This window comes from Solenopsis invicta, chromosome 7, assembly GCF_016802725.1.
Source record: "Solenopsis invicta isolate M01_SB chromosome 7, UNIL_Sinv_3.0, whole genome shotgun sequence".
Classification (NCBI taxonomy): Eukaryota; Metazoa; Arthropoda; class Insecta; order Hymenoptera; family Formicidae; genus Solenopsis; species Solenopsis invicta.
The window spans coordinates 2,018,226-2,037,813 of NC_052670.1; the positions used below are offsets into that span (position 1 = coordinate 2,018,226).

The 19,588-nt window shown below is 39.6% G+C and overlaps 1 protein-coding gene across 4 annotated transcripts in view; it reads right to left on the reverse strand.

Annotated features, from left to right (window-relative positions):
- Positions 1–180: 180 nt before the first annotated feature.
- LOC105195064 (leucine-rich repeat transmembrane protein FLRT3) overlaps positions 181–19,588 on the reverse strand; it is a 102,738-nt gene continuing 83,330 nt past the window's right edge. For all 4 annotated transcript variants that reach the window (XM_026130303.2, XM_026130304.2, XM_026130305.2 and 1 more), the window contains 2 exons: positions 5,783–6,000; positions 181–2,566 (listed from right to left, as the gene is read on the reverse strand). In XM_026130303.2, the coding sequence (XP_025986088.2) occupies positions 1,727–2,566; positions 5,783–6,000 (1,058 nt within the window). In that variant the 3' untranslated portion in view covers positions 181–1,726. The remainder of the gene's footprint in view (positions 2,567–5,782; positions 6,001–19,588) is intronic.

Genomic DNA, 19,588 nt, shown 5'->3' on the forward strand with positions numbered 1-19,588 from the left:
ATATTTGTATTACATTTAGTATAATAAATAAATAAATAAATGTCGAAGTTATTAACCTTATCCAAATTGATTCTTATACCATTTTTTTAGTTTTTGAGTTAGAGATCTTAAAATGTACCGAATGGTATCTTGAGAAAAAGCTTAGATCAGACAGGAGCTGAAAGATCATTTTCTCGAAGATAATTTATTAGAGTTTTATTAATATCTCTGTACATACAGTACATATACAAAGGTTCTTCGTATATATTAAATATTAAAAAGGTAACGTGGAAATTAGTATAAAAGTTGTTCTTTGACGTATCGTAATGCGCATGTCACGCGTATAACGTGTGAGAGTTACGTTATTATTTCGATGGTATGGTTATTCTATTCGCCTTACGATATTATGATGAAATCAAAAATGATTCTCTGCACCCGTATGAAATAAATATTAGGAACTAAGCTGGGCGACATTTCGCATCCATAATCTATCTTTTATATTCTGAAAATGGATTACGACTCTTCGTATCGTTTTATATTTATACATAACTTAACTTTATGCTTTAAATTGTATACAACAATTTACAGTCATGTACTTATATATATATATATATATTCACATAATGGAAATGTTAAAACGGAAAGAGAAGGAAAATACTAAGGTTTCAAAAAAATAAAATTGTAAATTTTGTCACTACTCTACTACTAATATTTTATAAATAAGTACACATAAAAAAATCTTATTCTTAGCTTGCATAAGGTAAGTAAAAATGCCTCCATACAAAATATGGTAAGATAAGTGTGAGAAGAGACAGAGTTCCGACAAAAAATAAAATCAACATTAACACTTGGATAAAAGAAATCCACTTCGACGTCGTATAGCCTCTGAAAAAACTCTTCTTTAAGTACCATAAATTTCGTGCAATAAATATTCCTCACATTGCTATTACATAGACAAAAGCACGATAATGAGTGCGATTGGCTTCCGAGATTCGTTCTAAAATCAAAATCGGTAGTTCCTATCGCAAAGAGTAGCGAGATGATATAATAATCCGTTCAAAACACGCAGAGTCTTTGAAAATCCATCACATTCACAGAAATCTTATATATATATTTATATATATATATCGTAACCATTGTATATACGTGAACACAATATAGAACATTTACACATTTTATAAGTTAACGCGTTTATATCTTGTGTTAAGTATAGTCTTCGCGAAAATTTATCTTCTCCATTACTTTCGATGGCTGTGCTTCTTTTCGGAGTCTTAAGTAATCTAAGTATTCATTTTCCTTGATACTTTGGATGGTATAACGCTTTAACGGTATATTACTATATTGTTCGTGTTTTAAGAGACTAAATATGTCTCACTTCTTCTTCTGTAAACTTGTAATATCTTTGAAAATGGCAGTCGCGCCAGCAGCATTCGAGCTGTAAATCTCATTTATGGAACATGCAAATGTGTGAATATGTATTAATGATCAGATACAAACTGTTAGGCACGTATCTGTCGATATATATCCAATTATAATTCTCTCTCTCTCTCTCTCTGAATCCGTCGATTAAACTCTCGATAAACACCAACAGATATCTCTCAGATACTTTGAACATTGTTAATTTCTTTTCAAAGTTGATAACTTCTTAACTTTTTCTCGTCCCCTTGCAGTTTGTATAAAGCTTTACTCTCGGCATTGACACAAGATCCTCCGCAGCTTCTATTGTTGTACATTTTTGGCCATTATTTCACGAATTACCAGTCGTCAGATTGCTGTTCAGCAGCTCAGTGTTGGCGTTGTTCACCGCGAGCTGCTGTTGTTCCTTCTGCTTCCTGCGTCGCCTGCGATTCCGCTTGTGCACGCAAAACAGTACCACGAAGATGACAAAGATGAACACCGATACGCACGAGACGACCAGTATCCAGGCCGAACGGGCCTTCTCGACCTCTGCCTTCTCCTGTATGATGCTCGTACACTCGTTGTACAGTTCGTACGTCCGATTGTTGAATTGCACGTTGGCGCAGTCCTCGCCTAAAATCGGTGATCTGGTGCAATTGAAGAAATCAGGATTCATCTTGATCTGACGCAATTTCACCCAGGCATTCACCGCCTGACATTCGCAGTCCCAGCTATTGAACTTGATCGTGTTTCGGGATAGATCGAGGAACTTCAACGAGCAAAACGGCGCCAAGTCCTCGGTATTAATCGAGTTGATATTATTCTCGGACATGTTGAGATTGAGAAGGTTCGGTTGGGGGCCGATGTGTGGGATCTTAGTAAGCTTGTTTTTGGCCAACTGAAGCAACTGTATGGGCGAAGTGACCTCCACTTTGAACACCGAGTCGGTGAGCTTGTTGTGATCGAGGTAGAGCGTGCGGAGTACCGGCAGCTGAAACAAGCTTTTCGGCAGAGTGTCGCAACCATTCTCTTTAAGGTCCAGTACCTCCAAGTACGGTTGTTTGGCGAAGGCTCCTTCTTCAATAGTCTGAATGAAATTGTCATTCAGATAGATGAAGCTTAAACTTCCGTAACGTGCCAGACTGGTGTTCGTCACCTCCCTGAATCGATTCCCAGTAGCAATCAGCACCTATAACGAAAATGTGTTTAGAGAAGATACGTACGCACATAAAAAAAGATCGAAAATGATGACGAGAATGTTTATAGAAAGATTATTCTCCGTGTAAACAGAAGTAATGAACGTGTAACATCGTTCGATGAAATTGGATTGGAAAATGTTAAAATCTTGTGTAACGTCGATATCGGGTAATATCGGAGTTAATCGGTAAACATTAAATTATAATTTATTACGAGTACACAACAAATTTATTATGCATATGCATAAAATTAATAAACAAAAATACCATCTTGATATCTTATTTCTAAAGGTGAATAGAATGTTATTCATAAACACACACACATACACAAATGAAGATTAACGCGCACCATTCACGTTATTTATCAGATTTCTGTTGGTAAAAACATTTCGGGATGAAAAATGGTAATTTCGCTGAACGGAAAGAGGTCGGGATTTATCAATAAGATCTTTGTTTCCGTAAAGATGCACTTGTCAGATTAGAAGGCCGGCGAGAAGAATTAATGGCGTAGCTAACTCAATAATGCAAGGACGCGAGATATTAGGACGACGGATAATGGTTTCTTTGACGCGACCTCTTGATATGCAAATGCAAGGACGAAATATGTGAATATTTTAATGCTTTTTATTTATATTAATTTAATAAACCTCTCACGTAAATTTTTTGCTCGTTACAGCAATCGGTCGACCTGATCTCCAAAATTTACAAGTTTAAGTCTCGCAGTATCATTAATTAGATACAAATGATTAATTTGATTATTTGTTCATATAATTATAAATATTAGATTTAAAAAATCCTATTAAAAAAATTCTGTTAAAATGAGATAAAATTGAAGTCAGTTGGAAAACGAGCTGCTTATTTGCATTCTTGATGCTTAATTAAAAGAATTGTTGAATTTAAACCGCTTACGAGACAAACAATAGCTCGAGAATTAAATCTATCTCGTTCCTATCTCGTTGAGATTGAAATACATCCGAAAACATGTCGAGATATAAAAGGACTTCGTGTTCTGTTGACGTTGGTTTCCATCGCACAGATCTAACTTCAAAATTAGTATGTCTGATATTTCTGCGAACGCGTCTGTTAAATTCCGCGCACAAGTCAGCTTTGTAGATTGAATGTATAAACAGCTCTTTATGCGCGTCAATTCAAATATGCTGGTTGCACAGATTCACAGAATTTTCACGAGTGCGATCATATACTGACGATACACACGATACACATGCACATAACATAAACTCAAATTTATTAATACATTTTTTAACGCACAATTAATTTTCTTCTTAATAAGAATTTGATGCGAAATGATGATCGTAGGAGAAGAATTTTATTGAGACAATGACTTGTTTGAAACTAAACGAAAACTAAGATTTTGTTGTCTCTTTCTACTCAAATTTACAATGTATAGTAATAACATTATCAACTCAAGTTTTTATTTGCGAAAAATTATTGGCGCAAAATATTTTTTGAAGAAAACTCGATTACAAAGTGAATGAAAAAAAAAGAAAAAGAAAAAATTTGCAACAAAATTCCGTTTCTCTCGGTTTCCCATCGAAGGACATCCAATGTGCAAGATCAAATGTTGGGAGCATCAGTAATATCTCTCCATGACTAAAATTTCTCAAGTGTATTGCGGAACACATCCATCCTCGTGACCCTGGACAACCCAATCTCCGGATTTAGCATGTCTGGAGTTTTGCCTGGGATTCATCGGGACGCAAGTTTACCAAAGTACGAAAGTGTAGTTGCAGACGTACGGGGATTTGCGAGGATGCGGTCGTATCGGACGAACAGTTGAGGAAAGAAAAAGAAAAATAGCGGACGTGGCATGGAGGGAGCATTCCGTGAAACGGTGGAAAGATTTAAGCTCCAGAAAGATGTATGCGGAAATATCTCGCTATGTAGGTCCTACTTACAAAGGGTTATAACGTTGATACCATAGAAATACCCCGTCGGGAAAGTGATTAATTATTCGTATATAATGTCGCTAACAATGAATGAATTAAAGGGTCCGGAGATAGATTCATCATCGCGCTTTAATATTACATGAGGTCATAAAGCGCGCAATCTATTACCGCAAAAGAAGTATCGTTAAAAAGTAAAATAGTGATCAACAAAGGCGCTTGAGAGAAGGTATCAACAAGTATATACATTTTATCGTCGACGTTGATAAAGCGAAACTCCTGTAATGCTATTATGAAGTGCGCGTTACAAGACAGCGCACGCGTTAACCCGCTGGGACATCAATCCGTCTCGCAAGTCAGTCTTGTGCATCCTTTGTAAACTGAGGCTGCCAGATTTGCCCTCCCCCCTCCCTCTTTGACGGAACGTGAAATAAACAAGAGAGCACAAGGGGGTGGTTGTCTATACACAATGTCCGAAAAACCGGTTGGGGGAAGGTTAGCCGAAATCGCATCACCTCATCTAAAAATTCAATCACTCTTGTGCAGTTTCTATAAGATTATTTGAAAAGCTATGTAGGACTGTCGTGATACTTTATTCAAGTTAGAAAATCATCAGGCAACTTATTCATTATTTATTGATTTTGGCAATTTATGGAAATCCATTTCCTAAATCGCATCTTTTGCAGACTTATCAAAATTTCTTATTAAAAAAAATCACAACAATGTAAAAAATGATGAAAAAAAAAAAATTTTCCCCTAGCAAGGGAAAATATTGCGCTTGTAAAACAAAGAACTTCAAATTATTCTTCATAATTTCCGAGTTATTATAAAAGCTATGTAAAAAGTGGTGTGATTTCGGCAAGTCTCCCCTTGCATACTTTCCCGTTTCCATTTTACATGCGGTTCCGACGACGATAAAAATTGAGATGTATAATAAGAGTTAATTAAGGTAATCAAAATATAACGCCTGTACAAGAGAAGCCGGGAAACATTTTTCATTTTAAATTCTTAATATTCAGCCTTTTGCTTCTTTCGCGTAATATAAATCTAAATAAAAAGAGAAGCGGGAGAGGGAGAGAGAGAGTTAACAGAGAGAAATAAACTTTATTGCTATAATTTTTAAACGAGCTTATCGTTAACTCTTTTACTAGCACTTTGTATTATACAGGAATCGTGGCAGATAGTAAAAAAGAGAGTGCTCGATGTGGAAGGCAAAATATCCGCGCTTCGATCCTCGGATCGACAAAGATGCAACTGTACACATTACATTGAATCGATATAATAATAGTTTATCGATAACTTTACCTGTATGTCCGTTTGCAGATTCGTCGGGATATCGTGCAGCTCCATTTGCTTACAGGTCGCCGTGAACATCGAGTAGGTCCTACTGTAGGTGCATTTCTTCGGTGAGTCCGGGTCGAAGGTTTGCATGGGGTTCGGCGAGCCCAGCACCAGAACATTCGGCACCGTGGCTACGACGAAACCCAGTAGCAGGAAGCCGTTAAAGAGAAGGATGCTCATGTCTGTAACAGATCCAACGAAAACGTACGCTTGAACTTTGCCCAAATCGAATCTTCGATCGGATAATCGCTTCTCCAACGCACGGAGCACCCGAACATCCCGGGATTATTGCCCTTGGCAGCGCGAGCGACACCGCCGCCCGCCGTCGTGTCACTTGCGACACGTTCATCGAATTCCATCGCAAATATATTACGCTAAATTGTATCGTCGATTTAGAAACATTTTTTTCCCTCCCCCTGCCCCACCGATCTCGTTTAATAGATACATCATCTTAATTCCACCATCTTAATTCGTTTCTGCAAGGCGATGGTCGGCTTAAAGCCGTTAAAAGAAGTTGATTAGCAGCCCGCGAAGATAGCTTTGAAAAAATTGTGGAAACTTTTCCAATCGCCCGTACCTATCTCCCCGTAACGTCCATTTACGTGCAACTCCGATATTTCCGTAGCTTAATTAAGTACCCTTCGAAATGAAAGAGGAAAGAGAGGGGCAAGGGGAGAAAGAGAGAAAGAAAGATATCGTTTTGAAATCGTAATAGTCTCAGCTATCGAAACGTTATCGCGTCTGTTTGTGTTGGGCGCTTTCCATCGGAAAACGGTATATCATAATTCCGATAAGCATCGTTCTCTGTCGAGATCTATCTGACAAACGCGGGCAAGCTGCTTTCGGTGTGCACCTATGTTACACGACATGCGTCCGACGTCGTCGTCGTGCGTTCTCGCCCGGACGACGAGATGCAGTGGCCGAGAGCTGACCTCTTATACAGCCGGTTAAGTTGTCAGTCGAAATAGCTAGGTCGACCATCCGGGTCCGTTTACCGTCGACGAAGTAATTTCCAGGTGGCGATTGCAACTTCGCGCACGGTGGAGAGAGAGAAAATTTCGGCCACGTAAATTTTCGGACTTTGACGGCGAGGCGAAGTGAAATTACGAAGGGGAAGGGAGGCGAGAAGGGTTAAATAGAAAGTTAACGAGGCCCTTCTCTCCTCTATTACGGGAAGGGGGAGGGAAGCGGAAAGCTCTCTCCGCAGCTTTCCCGTTGATGTAAAAGCATAAAACTTGCGGGCGTTTCGTGCGAGCGGAACGGCTGCCGAAAACGTCCCGCAGTTCGTTACCGCGCGCGATCGATGGCCCGTTTGTCCCGATCAAATTTCCCGTACAGCAGGTGTCAATGTAATACATGGGGGAGTCGTACAACGTGAATTCGGGAAGTTGAGGGGAGGGGGATATCGGATAGGTAATTAATCGTTCGCGCGAGACGCAACGCAGACGAGACACGTAACTTGTAACTTTAGCATTTTTACGAAGACTCTCGGGTGCCGACGCTAAAATTTAATTATGCTTCACGGAGGACGATTTCATACACTTATCGTAATTGCATTCTTTGCAGGCGTGCCTAAGAAAAAAGTTAAACGCGCGCTCGCGCATCTGAATAAGCTTTTATTATATTATTATTTGCCTGCGCTGCTGTTATTATTAAAATATTTTGAGATTTTGCGGTCCGTATCTTGCGAGAAACTTCTTTTTTTTTTTTATTGTTTATTATACCGCGCGCGACACTTCGTGCACGTCAAGCATATTTCGCTGCTCTTCCATCGCTAAGCGCTTCGTTCCGCGGAGAAGCGGCCGTTGCGGATTTTTATCGCGGGATTTATTGCGCATTTCGATGAGATAAAAATTTCATGGCGCTCCGCCTGCTACCCCGGGGCTGGATATTATAGCGGGAAACTCGGCTTCTCTCAACCATAATTAAAATTAAATTGCAGTTAGCTAAGACGAAAGTGCTCTCTTCGCCGAAGCCGAAAGCTTAATAGCATTGCGTGGGATGCACGAAGGAACTGGAGAAAGGAAGGTGATGCGCCTGCACGTTGCAGTTCGCCGTTGGTAAAGGACGACGATGATGACGACGACGACGACAACGACGACGAAAGCTTTACCGACTTCCGTACATCTCACGCTCATTTGCCTGCATTTGAAAACGTTATTAATACAAATTGAAACGGGGCAATCTCTTCCTTCTCCCTCTCTCTTTCTCTCTTTTACTGTGCAACTTCCGCTCGATCTATCTTCCAATACAACATCTTGATAATCAAACTTACTCCTTTGAGTACTCTGTGATATCACCCTTTCCCTTTCCTGTTCGTTCTCTCCTTTTCGTTTTATAAGCGTGAAGAGAATTATTAGTCTATTAGTTCTGAAATTAATCGGATAATTTTATGGAATATTTCCTGCTTAATTGAGCGTTCGCACAAGTTTCGTTAATTAAACGAAATAAATATTCGACGTATATAAATCAATAAATTTTTGTCAAATAAAATTGACATAAACGAGAATTAATGTTATTTAATCTTTTTGATTTTCACGAATATGCTCCAAAGATGCTACACCTAAGGATACATAATCATTAAAAAATATATTAAGAATAATTTTAATACAATATTTATGTTGCAAGGTATACACCTAATATATAAGATATTAAAATACTCATTATATAAAAAATAACCCATTTTTACACAGTGTTTTTTTACCGAGAAAATACAAAGAGACATTTTCAAGTACTCTCTTTCCCTCATCGAATATTCCTGTTTGCAGATACCTTCTTCTCGAGTAAGATCTTGATAAAAATATTGATACTATATCACGAGAAAGCGCTTGAAAGCGTTCGAAAGCTTTTTCCTTGATCATTCAGTAATAACCTTTATACCAGCTCTGAAAGTTGAAAACACGGAATGTGTACCATTTACGGATTGATGTGTAATGAAGCCGTTATTTACCAGTGTATTGACTAAATACGACTCGGTATTAATTTACTATTTTGTGTCCACTTTTGATGATCCGTGAATAATATATTCGCAACAATGATGCATTTCACACTGGCGGTGTGACGAGCCGGGCGCTTTCATTTCAATCAGCAGCGAGGACAAACACAATTTAAAACTGCATTTTGCAATAGAAATATAGCTCGTTAAAGCACGGACAAGAGTCCAAATGACTGAGTCGAATGTAATATCGCGAAAAATATCTGGAATATATCGTTACGCGGAAATTGACTAACGATTTTTTTTTGAAACTTTTTTCCGATTAAAAAAAAAATTAAATTCGAATTCATTTTAAAACAATTCGTATTCATTTTAACAATTCGTGAAACAGGATGCCATAATTGAAGCAATAATTTTTATAAAACTTGTAAAAATTCAGCGTGAAATTAGTTTTTTTCAGAAGACTAAAAAAAAGGTTAATTAACTTTTTTTTATCTAAAAGATCTGGCAATAACGCGTTCACTTAAAATTTCCTTAAATCTTCCAGAATTTTGATAATGAAATTCATTGGTGGATGCTATTAAAAGTAACAATATAAGATACAAAGATACGCTTAATTATTGTAAAATCTATTCGCTCTCATTAAAAATTGATGCGCGCAGAAATAAATCTCATTATCGCTATATTATCGCTCTCGCGATGTATATCCATTTCTCTCAGTTATTTTAATCATTCGGCTTTTCTTATATAACTCCCGGCTATTTTTATCCATTTATCATTCATTTATTGCGCCTGCCGGAATAAGTCTCCTCGGGCGGAAATTTTATTCCAACTTTTGGAAGAAGTGAGCTATTCGCGCGTGAGTCGAATAATCGGGGGATAAATTTTCCGCGAAACTCGCTTGCAGCTTTGCCGATGCCACGAGACTCGGAAGTCGATGGTATCGACAATGAAACACTATACCGCTCGCTGACACTGTGTGCCGGGGAGCTTATTTCCGGTGCGTACGGCAACACACCGAACGGGAAACGGTATGGCTTCCGTTTACAAGACGCCCGTGATTCATGGCCCGTGCAGTTTGCAAGTTTTGAAAGAAGACGACGCGCTGTTTATTGTGCCAAGATCTGATGAACTGCAGAGGTAGAGAGTGGTGCGCGCGTGGTGAGTTTCAACCGACCGTCAGAGCTTATCGGTCGAATATCGACCACACCGTCCGTCGCTGCTAATGTTCGCGTGAGAGAGGTCGAGTGCATCATCATCGGAGCATCGCAACATATGCGTCGAATTTTGGACGTTTGTAAAACACATGCCGAGCAGCACATATCCCACTTCGCAAGAAAGTCGCGCAGACGGAAAGACGAGCGTTCCCCTCTGCTATCTCCGCAAAAAGAATCTCCGCTTTGTTAAGGAAGAAAACGCAAAAGAGCGCGCGACGAAGAATATCTTCGCTGATAATTCACTACGTTGAAAAGAATGGTGGCTATTTAATAATATTTACGCAATTTTTTCAGATAATTTTCGTACAAAGCGATCTTTGAACATTTTCTTTCTCGAACGTGTCTTTCCTCATTGTACGTCGTGAACCAGCAGCCATTGTAGACTAATGGTCATTAGAGATCTTTGTTAAGAAAATATTGGTGTCATTCGGTGAAAGAATCCCTCATTAAAATTCAAGGAGAGCATGTAACTGCTTCTCGTCCTCTACGCGCGGAACTTTTATTTTTAATTATTTTCACCGGGGGCTAAAGGGGACATCGTGAGTTCTTGATAATTTTTAGCTACGTCAGAGACTTTTTTTTATCTTGCTGCGACAAAGAAGCGAATAAAAAAAACCCTCCGCTCCGCGAGAAAGAACGTCGGCCGGACTTACGACAGCGAACATACATATATCAAGCTTCGTTGCATAAGTAATTACGTTTCACGTTAAAATCTGCTAAATTTTCTCGTCGGGAGATTCTCGCGACGAGGCTGAGAGTCGGGAGAAGGACCGAGGCGGGACATACGTTTTGCGAAAAGTAAAATGCTTTATCTCAACGCGCGAGGGAAAGGGGGAAAAAATAAGGGAAAAAGGGAGAGACGGAGTCTCCGATTCGAGCGAGTTACGCGACGGAGAGAAATGGAAATTTCATTTACATCTTAATGGGATCCAATTATTGTCTCCTTAAGCCAGTCTTCAGCTCTCTCTCTCTCTCTCTCTCTCTCTTTGAAAAGTCCGACGATCTACGATTTCGCAAGTGGCGACTTCTACTATATGACACAACGCAGCCGTTCGTCGGCGTTTTACGGGGCTCTCGTGGCTCAAGACGCACGCCAAAATAGACCGCGTTATCGGCGCGGTGCATGCTGCACGATGCATTACGCGATATACAGCAACAGGTCTGCGCAATGTTACGGAAAGTGGGTTTGGTCGGTCGGTTGGTCGGTCGATCGGCGCGGTGGGTCGGTCAGGAAGGCGTCGGGGCATGTTTATTCACGACGCGTGGCTCCGATTGGCGAGATCGCCGTTACGCCAGGAGCTAATTAATTTGCTCGCTCGTCCCGACAAATGCCTACCCGCGGATCTCAATTGAATCGAGGGCCGTTAACGTATCCTCGACCGAGAAGAATAACGTCGTTCCGCAGCGGCAGGCAGGCGCCGCCGCCGCCACTTGCAGTTGACGGACGCCCAAATTGGCTCCGAACGAATGTGCTCCAGCGCGAACAAAATGGAAATTTAATACATATTCGTTATTGGACGTCGATATTTAACTCGCGCGGTGTACAAACATATCATTTATGTACGCGTAGTTAGCACATTATTAAATCCTGCGCATATTGGAGTACCAGCCGGTCGTGAAGTTTATTCATCATTTTGAGTTATAATTATGAATCGTTTGCTATTTTTTTTTTCCAAAGATCATTTATCACGTCTTTCATTGATTCATTGTATTTTTTGTAATAAATTCTCTGTAATAAGTGTAATTTTCGAAAGTAAATAAACGTTACTCACTCGCGCGGAGATGCAAATATAATTAATACGAATGAAGTGAGAATGAATGGGTTGGAAAATTCGATGATAATTATTAATATGCAACAATAAATTAAAATATATATGTACAATGATAAATTAACACAATGCGAGAGACGACGAGCAACGTTTTCTCGCTCGCGCGAGTCATACCTGTTTCCAAGGGGCGTTTCGCCGATCGACGTGCAGGTTAGCGAATGCAAATTTTAAATCAGGTTTAACGGGAGGGTTTCGCAAAGGATTCTTCTCCCGGACAGTTATGGACGAGTTGTGAAAAATTCAAATTTTTTCCCTTAATAAATAAAAGTATCGAGAACTAACTCTTTATTGCAGCAGTGTCCAATATCGTTCGCCACTCGCCACATGTGGCGAATAGGTTATCGTACAGCACTATATTCTGCCGAGCAAAACAAACGGCCGTATTGTAGCCGGTATCTATATAGGTAAAGCCCATTTAATCGATGCATATCTTTCCTTCCATAACAGAGCTTAATTAATTTTAATGGCGCAATCGACGGGCCGCGTGGCTGCAAATTAGATCGACTAATAATCCTTTTGTAGCCGATTCCGTATTTTTGTATCACGTTCGGCATTTCGGTTGCATTTACTTTTCCTCCACCCTGTAATCCTTCACTGCACGTGCACGTACGCGTATCGATATCTGCCATATAATATTTATTCCTCTGTTCGAAATGGCCCTTAAATTTTCCCGATATGTCAATCAATCTCAAAAAATCGCGCATTTAAGGATGTTTTGGTTTTACAATACCATTTGAAAGCTTTACTGGAAAACTGAAGGCTTCTTACGTTTATTCTTTTTTTTTCTTAATTAATGATAAAAAATTTTTCTAATAGATGCTCAAATTTTGTCTTAAAATCGGCTGTAAAGAAGAAAAAAAAAACGGAAAATTTAGTTTTTAATGTAGCAAATTTATGTAGCGAAAGAAATAAAATTTTACTGAAGTTTTAGGTAAATAAACCTTCAAACGAGTAAATCGATTCAAATGAGCCTTGGCAATTTATTAGTTTTATTAAATATACGTAAAAAATTTGATGTAAGTCGTAATGCTACTTTCTCATCAAAATTGTAAATATAATAAGTAAAACGTTTCTGACTTTATATCAGAAACAAGAGCAAACAAAAAGCTTTTAAACCCATAAGAGAATTATACTTAAATTTTCCCATAGATGCTTAAACGCTAATAATAAATCGCTAAGAAAAAATCGTTGTGCCACGTATTCAATTTTTTATAAATCACAAAACTTTTGAACTCAGCTTAATATTTCACCAACCCAAGTGATATATTTTTAATTAAACTCAAGTTGTAGCAGATTTAAAAAATTATGTCACAACATTGTGTCATTTAATTCAACTTAAGCAAAAGGCTCTCGAGATTTAACCCAACAAGAATAAGTAAAAGGCTAACGGGAGTACTTCTAATAATACTTCTAATAATAATAACAATTAATCGACGATGGCTAGGTAATTGTTACTATTATTAGAAGTATTATTACGCGGATTATTTGAAATTTGCCTCACGCTGTTGACGACTCCAAAGACAGTCGAAACGTTTGAACATTATCGGAATGAATAAAGAAAATTTTTTGTCTATAACTGACTAATTCGCTTTGCGCAAAAATAGCCGCGCGGTACTCTCATTAGCCTTTTACTTATTCTTATTGTGTCAACTCAATATGTATTTTTATAAAAAAAAAAGTATGAAATTTTTAAATCGTACCAATTGCAAAGTGAATATGTTTTTTGAAATGTATAACTGTTGCACTACTTTCAACAAATAGAATTTTACATAGGCACTCAAACGTAATAACAAAACAATCTGTAAAATTAAAAAATTTTTCCGCAATACTTTGAGAGACGCGTTACATACGTTCTATGGCGGCTTCTTATGACAACGAATTAGAGATACAGAATCCAACGTGCCGCAGTCGTTGTCGATGGACTCCCGGTTTTTCGTCTGATACGCGTAAAAGGGCGCTCGAATGAAAGAGAGCAGAAAAAATCCCCACGTTCAATTTTACAATCGATGTTTACCGTCGATCGTGGGTTTATTAAGCCTATGCGTCTCACGCGTGTTTTTTACGACTGGTTTATGGCAAACGTCAGATGCAATTCGCAAACAGCGAGAAGCGCGCTGCTGCAATTTCCCTCGTATCGCCTCGACCACTACCGTGCACACTCTGTTAAATCAATATAGAGGGCTTCAGCATTCGTGTGTGTGCGCTGCCCTGTGCTTTACATCGAAAAAAAAAAGGGGAGGACCACCCTCGGATCCCGTCGACGGCGGATCAATGAACGGATACTAACTGGGTCAACGAGCAAAAATGTAATTAATTACAGGATTAGGACCGGTGCGAGATGTAATATCACCTCTTTATCTTTCAAAAAAACCCAAATTTTTGCGAATCATCTCGTTATATTCTTCAACGTGAAACTCTAAATCGAGATCGCAAGTTGTGTTATATATCGTAAGCGCGATCATAGTAGAATGTAGATCTTCAATTTCTAAAGCGAAGCTCTCACTTATTAGACGAGCGAGATGGCCCTTCGTTTATTAGAGGCGGAAGGACAATCAAACGTTGCCGTCGGTAATCCTATCGAGGATAATTTTGTCGACGCAGCTAAATAATTCGCTGATTGACGCGAGAGGAAATTGTATTGTAAAAAAAAGCAAGCGAAAATCAATGGCGGCCGTGGTAAAACATCCGCTCTAAAAAATCCAACGGCGAGATTGACAATAACGTTTTGATTTTTCATATGCCGAAGCCGTGTACAGCTTCTGCCTCAAAGGTAATAACAAATTGGGCGAGATTTTTTTCGAAACGAAGCGAGATATGAAATTGATAGCTTTTAAAACTCGGCGAAATGAAAGGCGCTCGAAAGAGAGTGAAGGATCGACATTCTATGAGATCTCCCTCGGGGAAAAAAAGTTTTTCATTAAAATAATCGGAGAGAAGCAGAAAACGCGCGGCAGCCGCTCGACGCTCCTATCGCATCATCGCGTAATGGCAAATTCTTTGGTTAATTTAACCGTCGACTTTTTCCGTCGGCGAAGGTATATCGTCGGGACGCTGACTATTTTAAAAGAAACGCGGCCGAGGATTTTTCTTAAGGGCGAACTTAAGTTTCAGGCATGCAACTTAATTGAACGCCGCATTTCTTCTCGAGTTCTCGTCTAGAGTTTTGATATTAAATATCTTGTTAACTATGCTTCTCGAGGCACGTACGAGTTTTCGTTTAGAGCCCACCGAAATAAGGTCTCGTCCCCCGGCCGAAATCTCTTTCGCTTCGATCGGTCGCGCAACTCGTAAACTATTTACGTTCAAATCTCTCGGGATACGCCAATGGGACACTCCGCGTGTACGCATGTGTGTGTGTGTGTGTGTGTGTGTGTGTGTGTGTGTGTGTGTGTGTGTGTCGCGTGTGTGTGCGCTGTGTGTGTGCGCGCGATCCCGACGGTGGTGAGCATCGCGCGTCGTTTCGAGTTCGATCGACAGAAGTAATAAAAGCTCACGTGGCCTTTGAGCCGCGTTTCGAAGTTACCCCCTCGTCCCTGAGAAGCGTCCGATTGAAGGCTTTGATCTGCGCACGGTACACACCGTGCACACACGTGCCCTTGCATCTTGATTTCCGTCGATACGGATTGCGTACGCTGCCGCGAGCGTTATTGCAGAGCCCGCGAGGCCGCGAGGGACCGCGCTATCGAACGAAATTCTTAACCGATCGATCGGAAGCGCGCTCGCGCGCCCACGATAACCCGGGTGAAATCGAGCCCTCTTAATAGCGCAAATCGCATTGGTATTCTCACGGTGTCCTCGCGGCACGGCCGGCGAATCGGCCGCGCGTGTGTGCGTTCCTCGCAAAATTTATCTTCCACCATATCTTCCGTGCTAATCTCGCCGGTTTCAGCGGACGGCGATAATAGTCGCCGCTGCGAGTTGCCGCAGCTTCGCAATGGGGCCAGCAGCCCGTCCGCCCGCCGCCGGCCACTTTGGCCATTAAAACTTCACAGATCTGCTGTGACTCGCCGATATTATTCGATACCTCATTATCGTAACCCGATATCGGCAATGCATAATAGCAAGTTTACAATTGCGCTTGCGCCTTTTAGAAACGCATAATGCTTGTTAACATCGGTCTACGGCCGATATATCGCGCGTCGGATATTATGACGGGCATGATGAAAGAGATAAAGTGTTTCCCCGTCAGTTCTGTTTAACAGAGTAATAGAGGGAAAGCTTTTTATCAATTAACTCTTGAAAAAGTACGCGCGAATTTGCCGTTCGTGGCGAAGGACATATGGGCAGCACGCATGCGAATGTTGGTAGTGACTGTGTGTGTGTGAGAGAGAGAGAGAGAGAGAGAGAGAGAGAGAGAGAGAGAGAGAGATTTAAAAAGGATGCGATAGGATGCCCAAACGGGAGGCACGTTCATTATTTGAGGTATATTTATCCACTCGTTAATTCACGTCACTCCCGAAAGTGTCAAAAACGAGATGTGTCATATGAATAGACGAGCTGCTAAATTGACAGAGTGAATACAAAGGACTACGCTCCCGTGCGTATGCCTTCCCGGATTGACTTTAAATATTTCAACTGGCATTAACCGTTGTGAAATTTTTAAAATATACGACATGCTTTTATCGCACGTCGCGTACGTGTTACTTGGCAAATAGTAATAGTGTAATACGTGTATTATCGAAATAACGTCATCATCGCGCAAGTCAAAATATTATCGATCCATTCGAGAATTCATTCTTAAATTCTTGTCTTTGAAGGCTTTACGAAATAAAATTCTTCTACTTTTTAATATATTATTTTTCGCACAGAAAAAAAACCATTTCCGTTTGATCGAAATTATCGAAATGTTGAATATTGAAGTGAGATTATATAAACAGACACAATTCATTTACATAACATTTTGTATATTTTTATCAAGAAAAATATATTCTCGTATAAATAATAAATATATTCATTCAAAAATATATTTATTATTTGATAATAATTTTCATGAGTCGAGAGGAAAAAATATTAGATAGAAAATAATAACGTCTTCAAACCAAGAGAATAAGAATTTAATACTTACTATTATTATCAAAATAATTATCATTATGTTGTTTAGATGACTCATGACATATTATGTTGTTTAGATGCATTTATAATATTGATAGAATATCATCATCGTGTGTATGCATGTAATAATGATGGTATTTCGATAAAATTACATTATCGATAATGTTACAATAATATTATTATCAAAACAATCATATTGTGTGTTCTTTCAGTGACTATTATGATATCAAAATAAAAATATGGTAATTATTTTACTGAAATTTAATGTTTAAGATTATTCTTAAATATTGAAACAAAATGTTTTAAAAATAATTTAATTATGTAAAAAAAGCATTATTTCATATATAAACAAGAAATTATATTCTTACATTTAAAAAGTCTTAAATTTTAATATACATTTATTCGAATAGTAATAAAATTTTACTAATAAAATTTTTATAATATTTATTCTATAAAAATACATTTAAATTAAATTAGTGGTTTTTATACTAAATAAATATATATTTACATTTAGTAAATATTGAATTAGTATTATTCGAATAAATGTTTATTAAAATTTAGTAATTTTTTCCTCGGTGTATATATGAAAATAATAATCTTGCATACTATTTACACAATAGCCGAATCATATAAATACGCGAAATACGCAACTAAGTGCATAGAAAAAAAATAGTGTGAAATTAAAACTAATATGCGTTCTATTTACAAAATACAAGTAAACTAATATCAAAGCTCGATCAATGCGTAAGCAAATTAAACGAATAAGTAAAGATCAATAAATGATAAACGGGCGAGTTACAAGCTAGAGATAAACAACGATGTATATACTAGAGTTGAAATTAACATTGTGAGATTTAACAACATTCTATTTAACAATCATTGTTTTACATAATAAAAGCAAGTGCATTATATTCTTGTGTATTTCGCAATTTACAAGATTCGATTATCGCATAAATCGTATCTAAGATTAATACTGCCACAGAATACCGAATAATGTCAGGAGATATGAATACAAGTAACCTGTGCATTGCATGTAACACTGGCGTGTAAAACAGGATAGCCGAGTAAACGCGAAGCGTAGATGCAGCTTGTCGGTTCGTGCCGACGTATTGTACAACCCCCGCACCCCCCTTCCCCGTACTCCCCCTCTCCTCGAGCGTGTTGCACCGATTTACGTCAGTTTAATTCGCCGAGGTTCATTTCGACGTTGAAGAATTACAGCGCCGGGATTTTAATGCACGCGAGCGTGCCGACCCGCTCGCTCGCTCGCTCGCTCGCGTGCAACACATCCCCCGCGCTCGCGCGCGCACACGCGCCAATGTTTTTAATCTCTAAATTACGCGGTCGAATCGCTCAATTAAAGCTTCTCTCCCCCACCCACTCCCCCTTCCCCTTTTCCGCCTGTCTCGATACCACTCTCGTACGGTCGAGTGCTTTCGTGAAATAGCGCACAAAAAAGTCCCGCGAGACAACGAATCCAATAGCGGGAATCGGCTCCCGCGGGAGCACAATCCAGATTACGTCTCCGATACTTTGCGGCTGCGCGCGCCACGCGAGCGAGCCAGATCTAAAAACGACGGTAACCCGATCATATTCTATCGCCCGCATTAAAAACGTCACGCGAAATCTTCCGGCAGCATCTCGTCGCGAGTCTCTCGCGCGGGATCGGGATCTCGATTAAATCTCTCGCGCGGCATCGGCATCCCCCGCGGCAGTCGTGAAACCGGAGTGACATCCCGCAAATGTCGCCACATCCGCGACATTCTGTCGCACGTAACGTCGAAATTTCCCTTCGAAATTTCCCGAAGCTTTCATCGATATTGTCGCGTGATTTTTCCCAACGCAGACATCCCTCCCCCGCCCCCCTCCCTCTCCCTCGCGCCGCGGATATATTTTATTTCGCGCAGCCCCGTCGGGCGATAAATTTTTAATTGCGCGAATGTGCGCGCGTAATACTCCCCGTAGGATATTATTCTTGAATCAACTGAAACGCGAGACTCAAATGCTAATTCCCGGTGATTCCGGGCCGAACGGCGCGGCGCGGCGGGAAGCGCTTTCTCGATTGTGAGTCGCCCGGGTGTAAATTACACTCCACGCGACCATTCCCCGGGCTAATGTACTTGGACAGGATCTTTAGGTAGAGAGCGTTAGGTACCTCCTCTAAGAAGTTTCCAGACCGACCCCTTCATCACTAACAACGGGGCAATCGGGTCTCCGCGCATAAAGCTTAGTGCCGTTCCAACGCCGTGCGGTAACGTCGTAGCAGCTTAAATTCTTAGCACGCTACAATCTTATTTAATCGTTTGCTAGAAATCGACGTTGATTGGAGTGTCCTGGTACTACGTAAATAGGGGAGAGTTGCTAAATGTCTACCGCTTAAACAATTTTTCATTAAATTTCGCATTCGATGCGTCCCTGCTTTGAATGCAAATCAAAGTTCGAAATTGTAGCTCAATTTATTATTGCTGAAAGGTTTAATGTGTAATAATGGACGAATGAAATGGACGCGCAAACCTTTCAGCAATAACAAATTAATTTGTTATAAATAAACTTTTCTGTACATGCTACGAAAAGTGTGATTTAGAAAATTGGTCGCCTATAAAGCGATCTGCGATCTCTCCAACCGTATTGTCTTCAAAAATATTGAATTAAAGTAATTAAATATATGAGGAGCTACTAACTAATATTTATTTTATTAATAATTTATCGAAAAGGCAATCAAATATTCAATAATTGA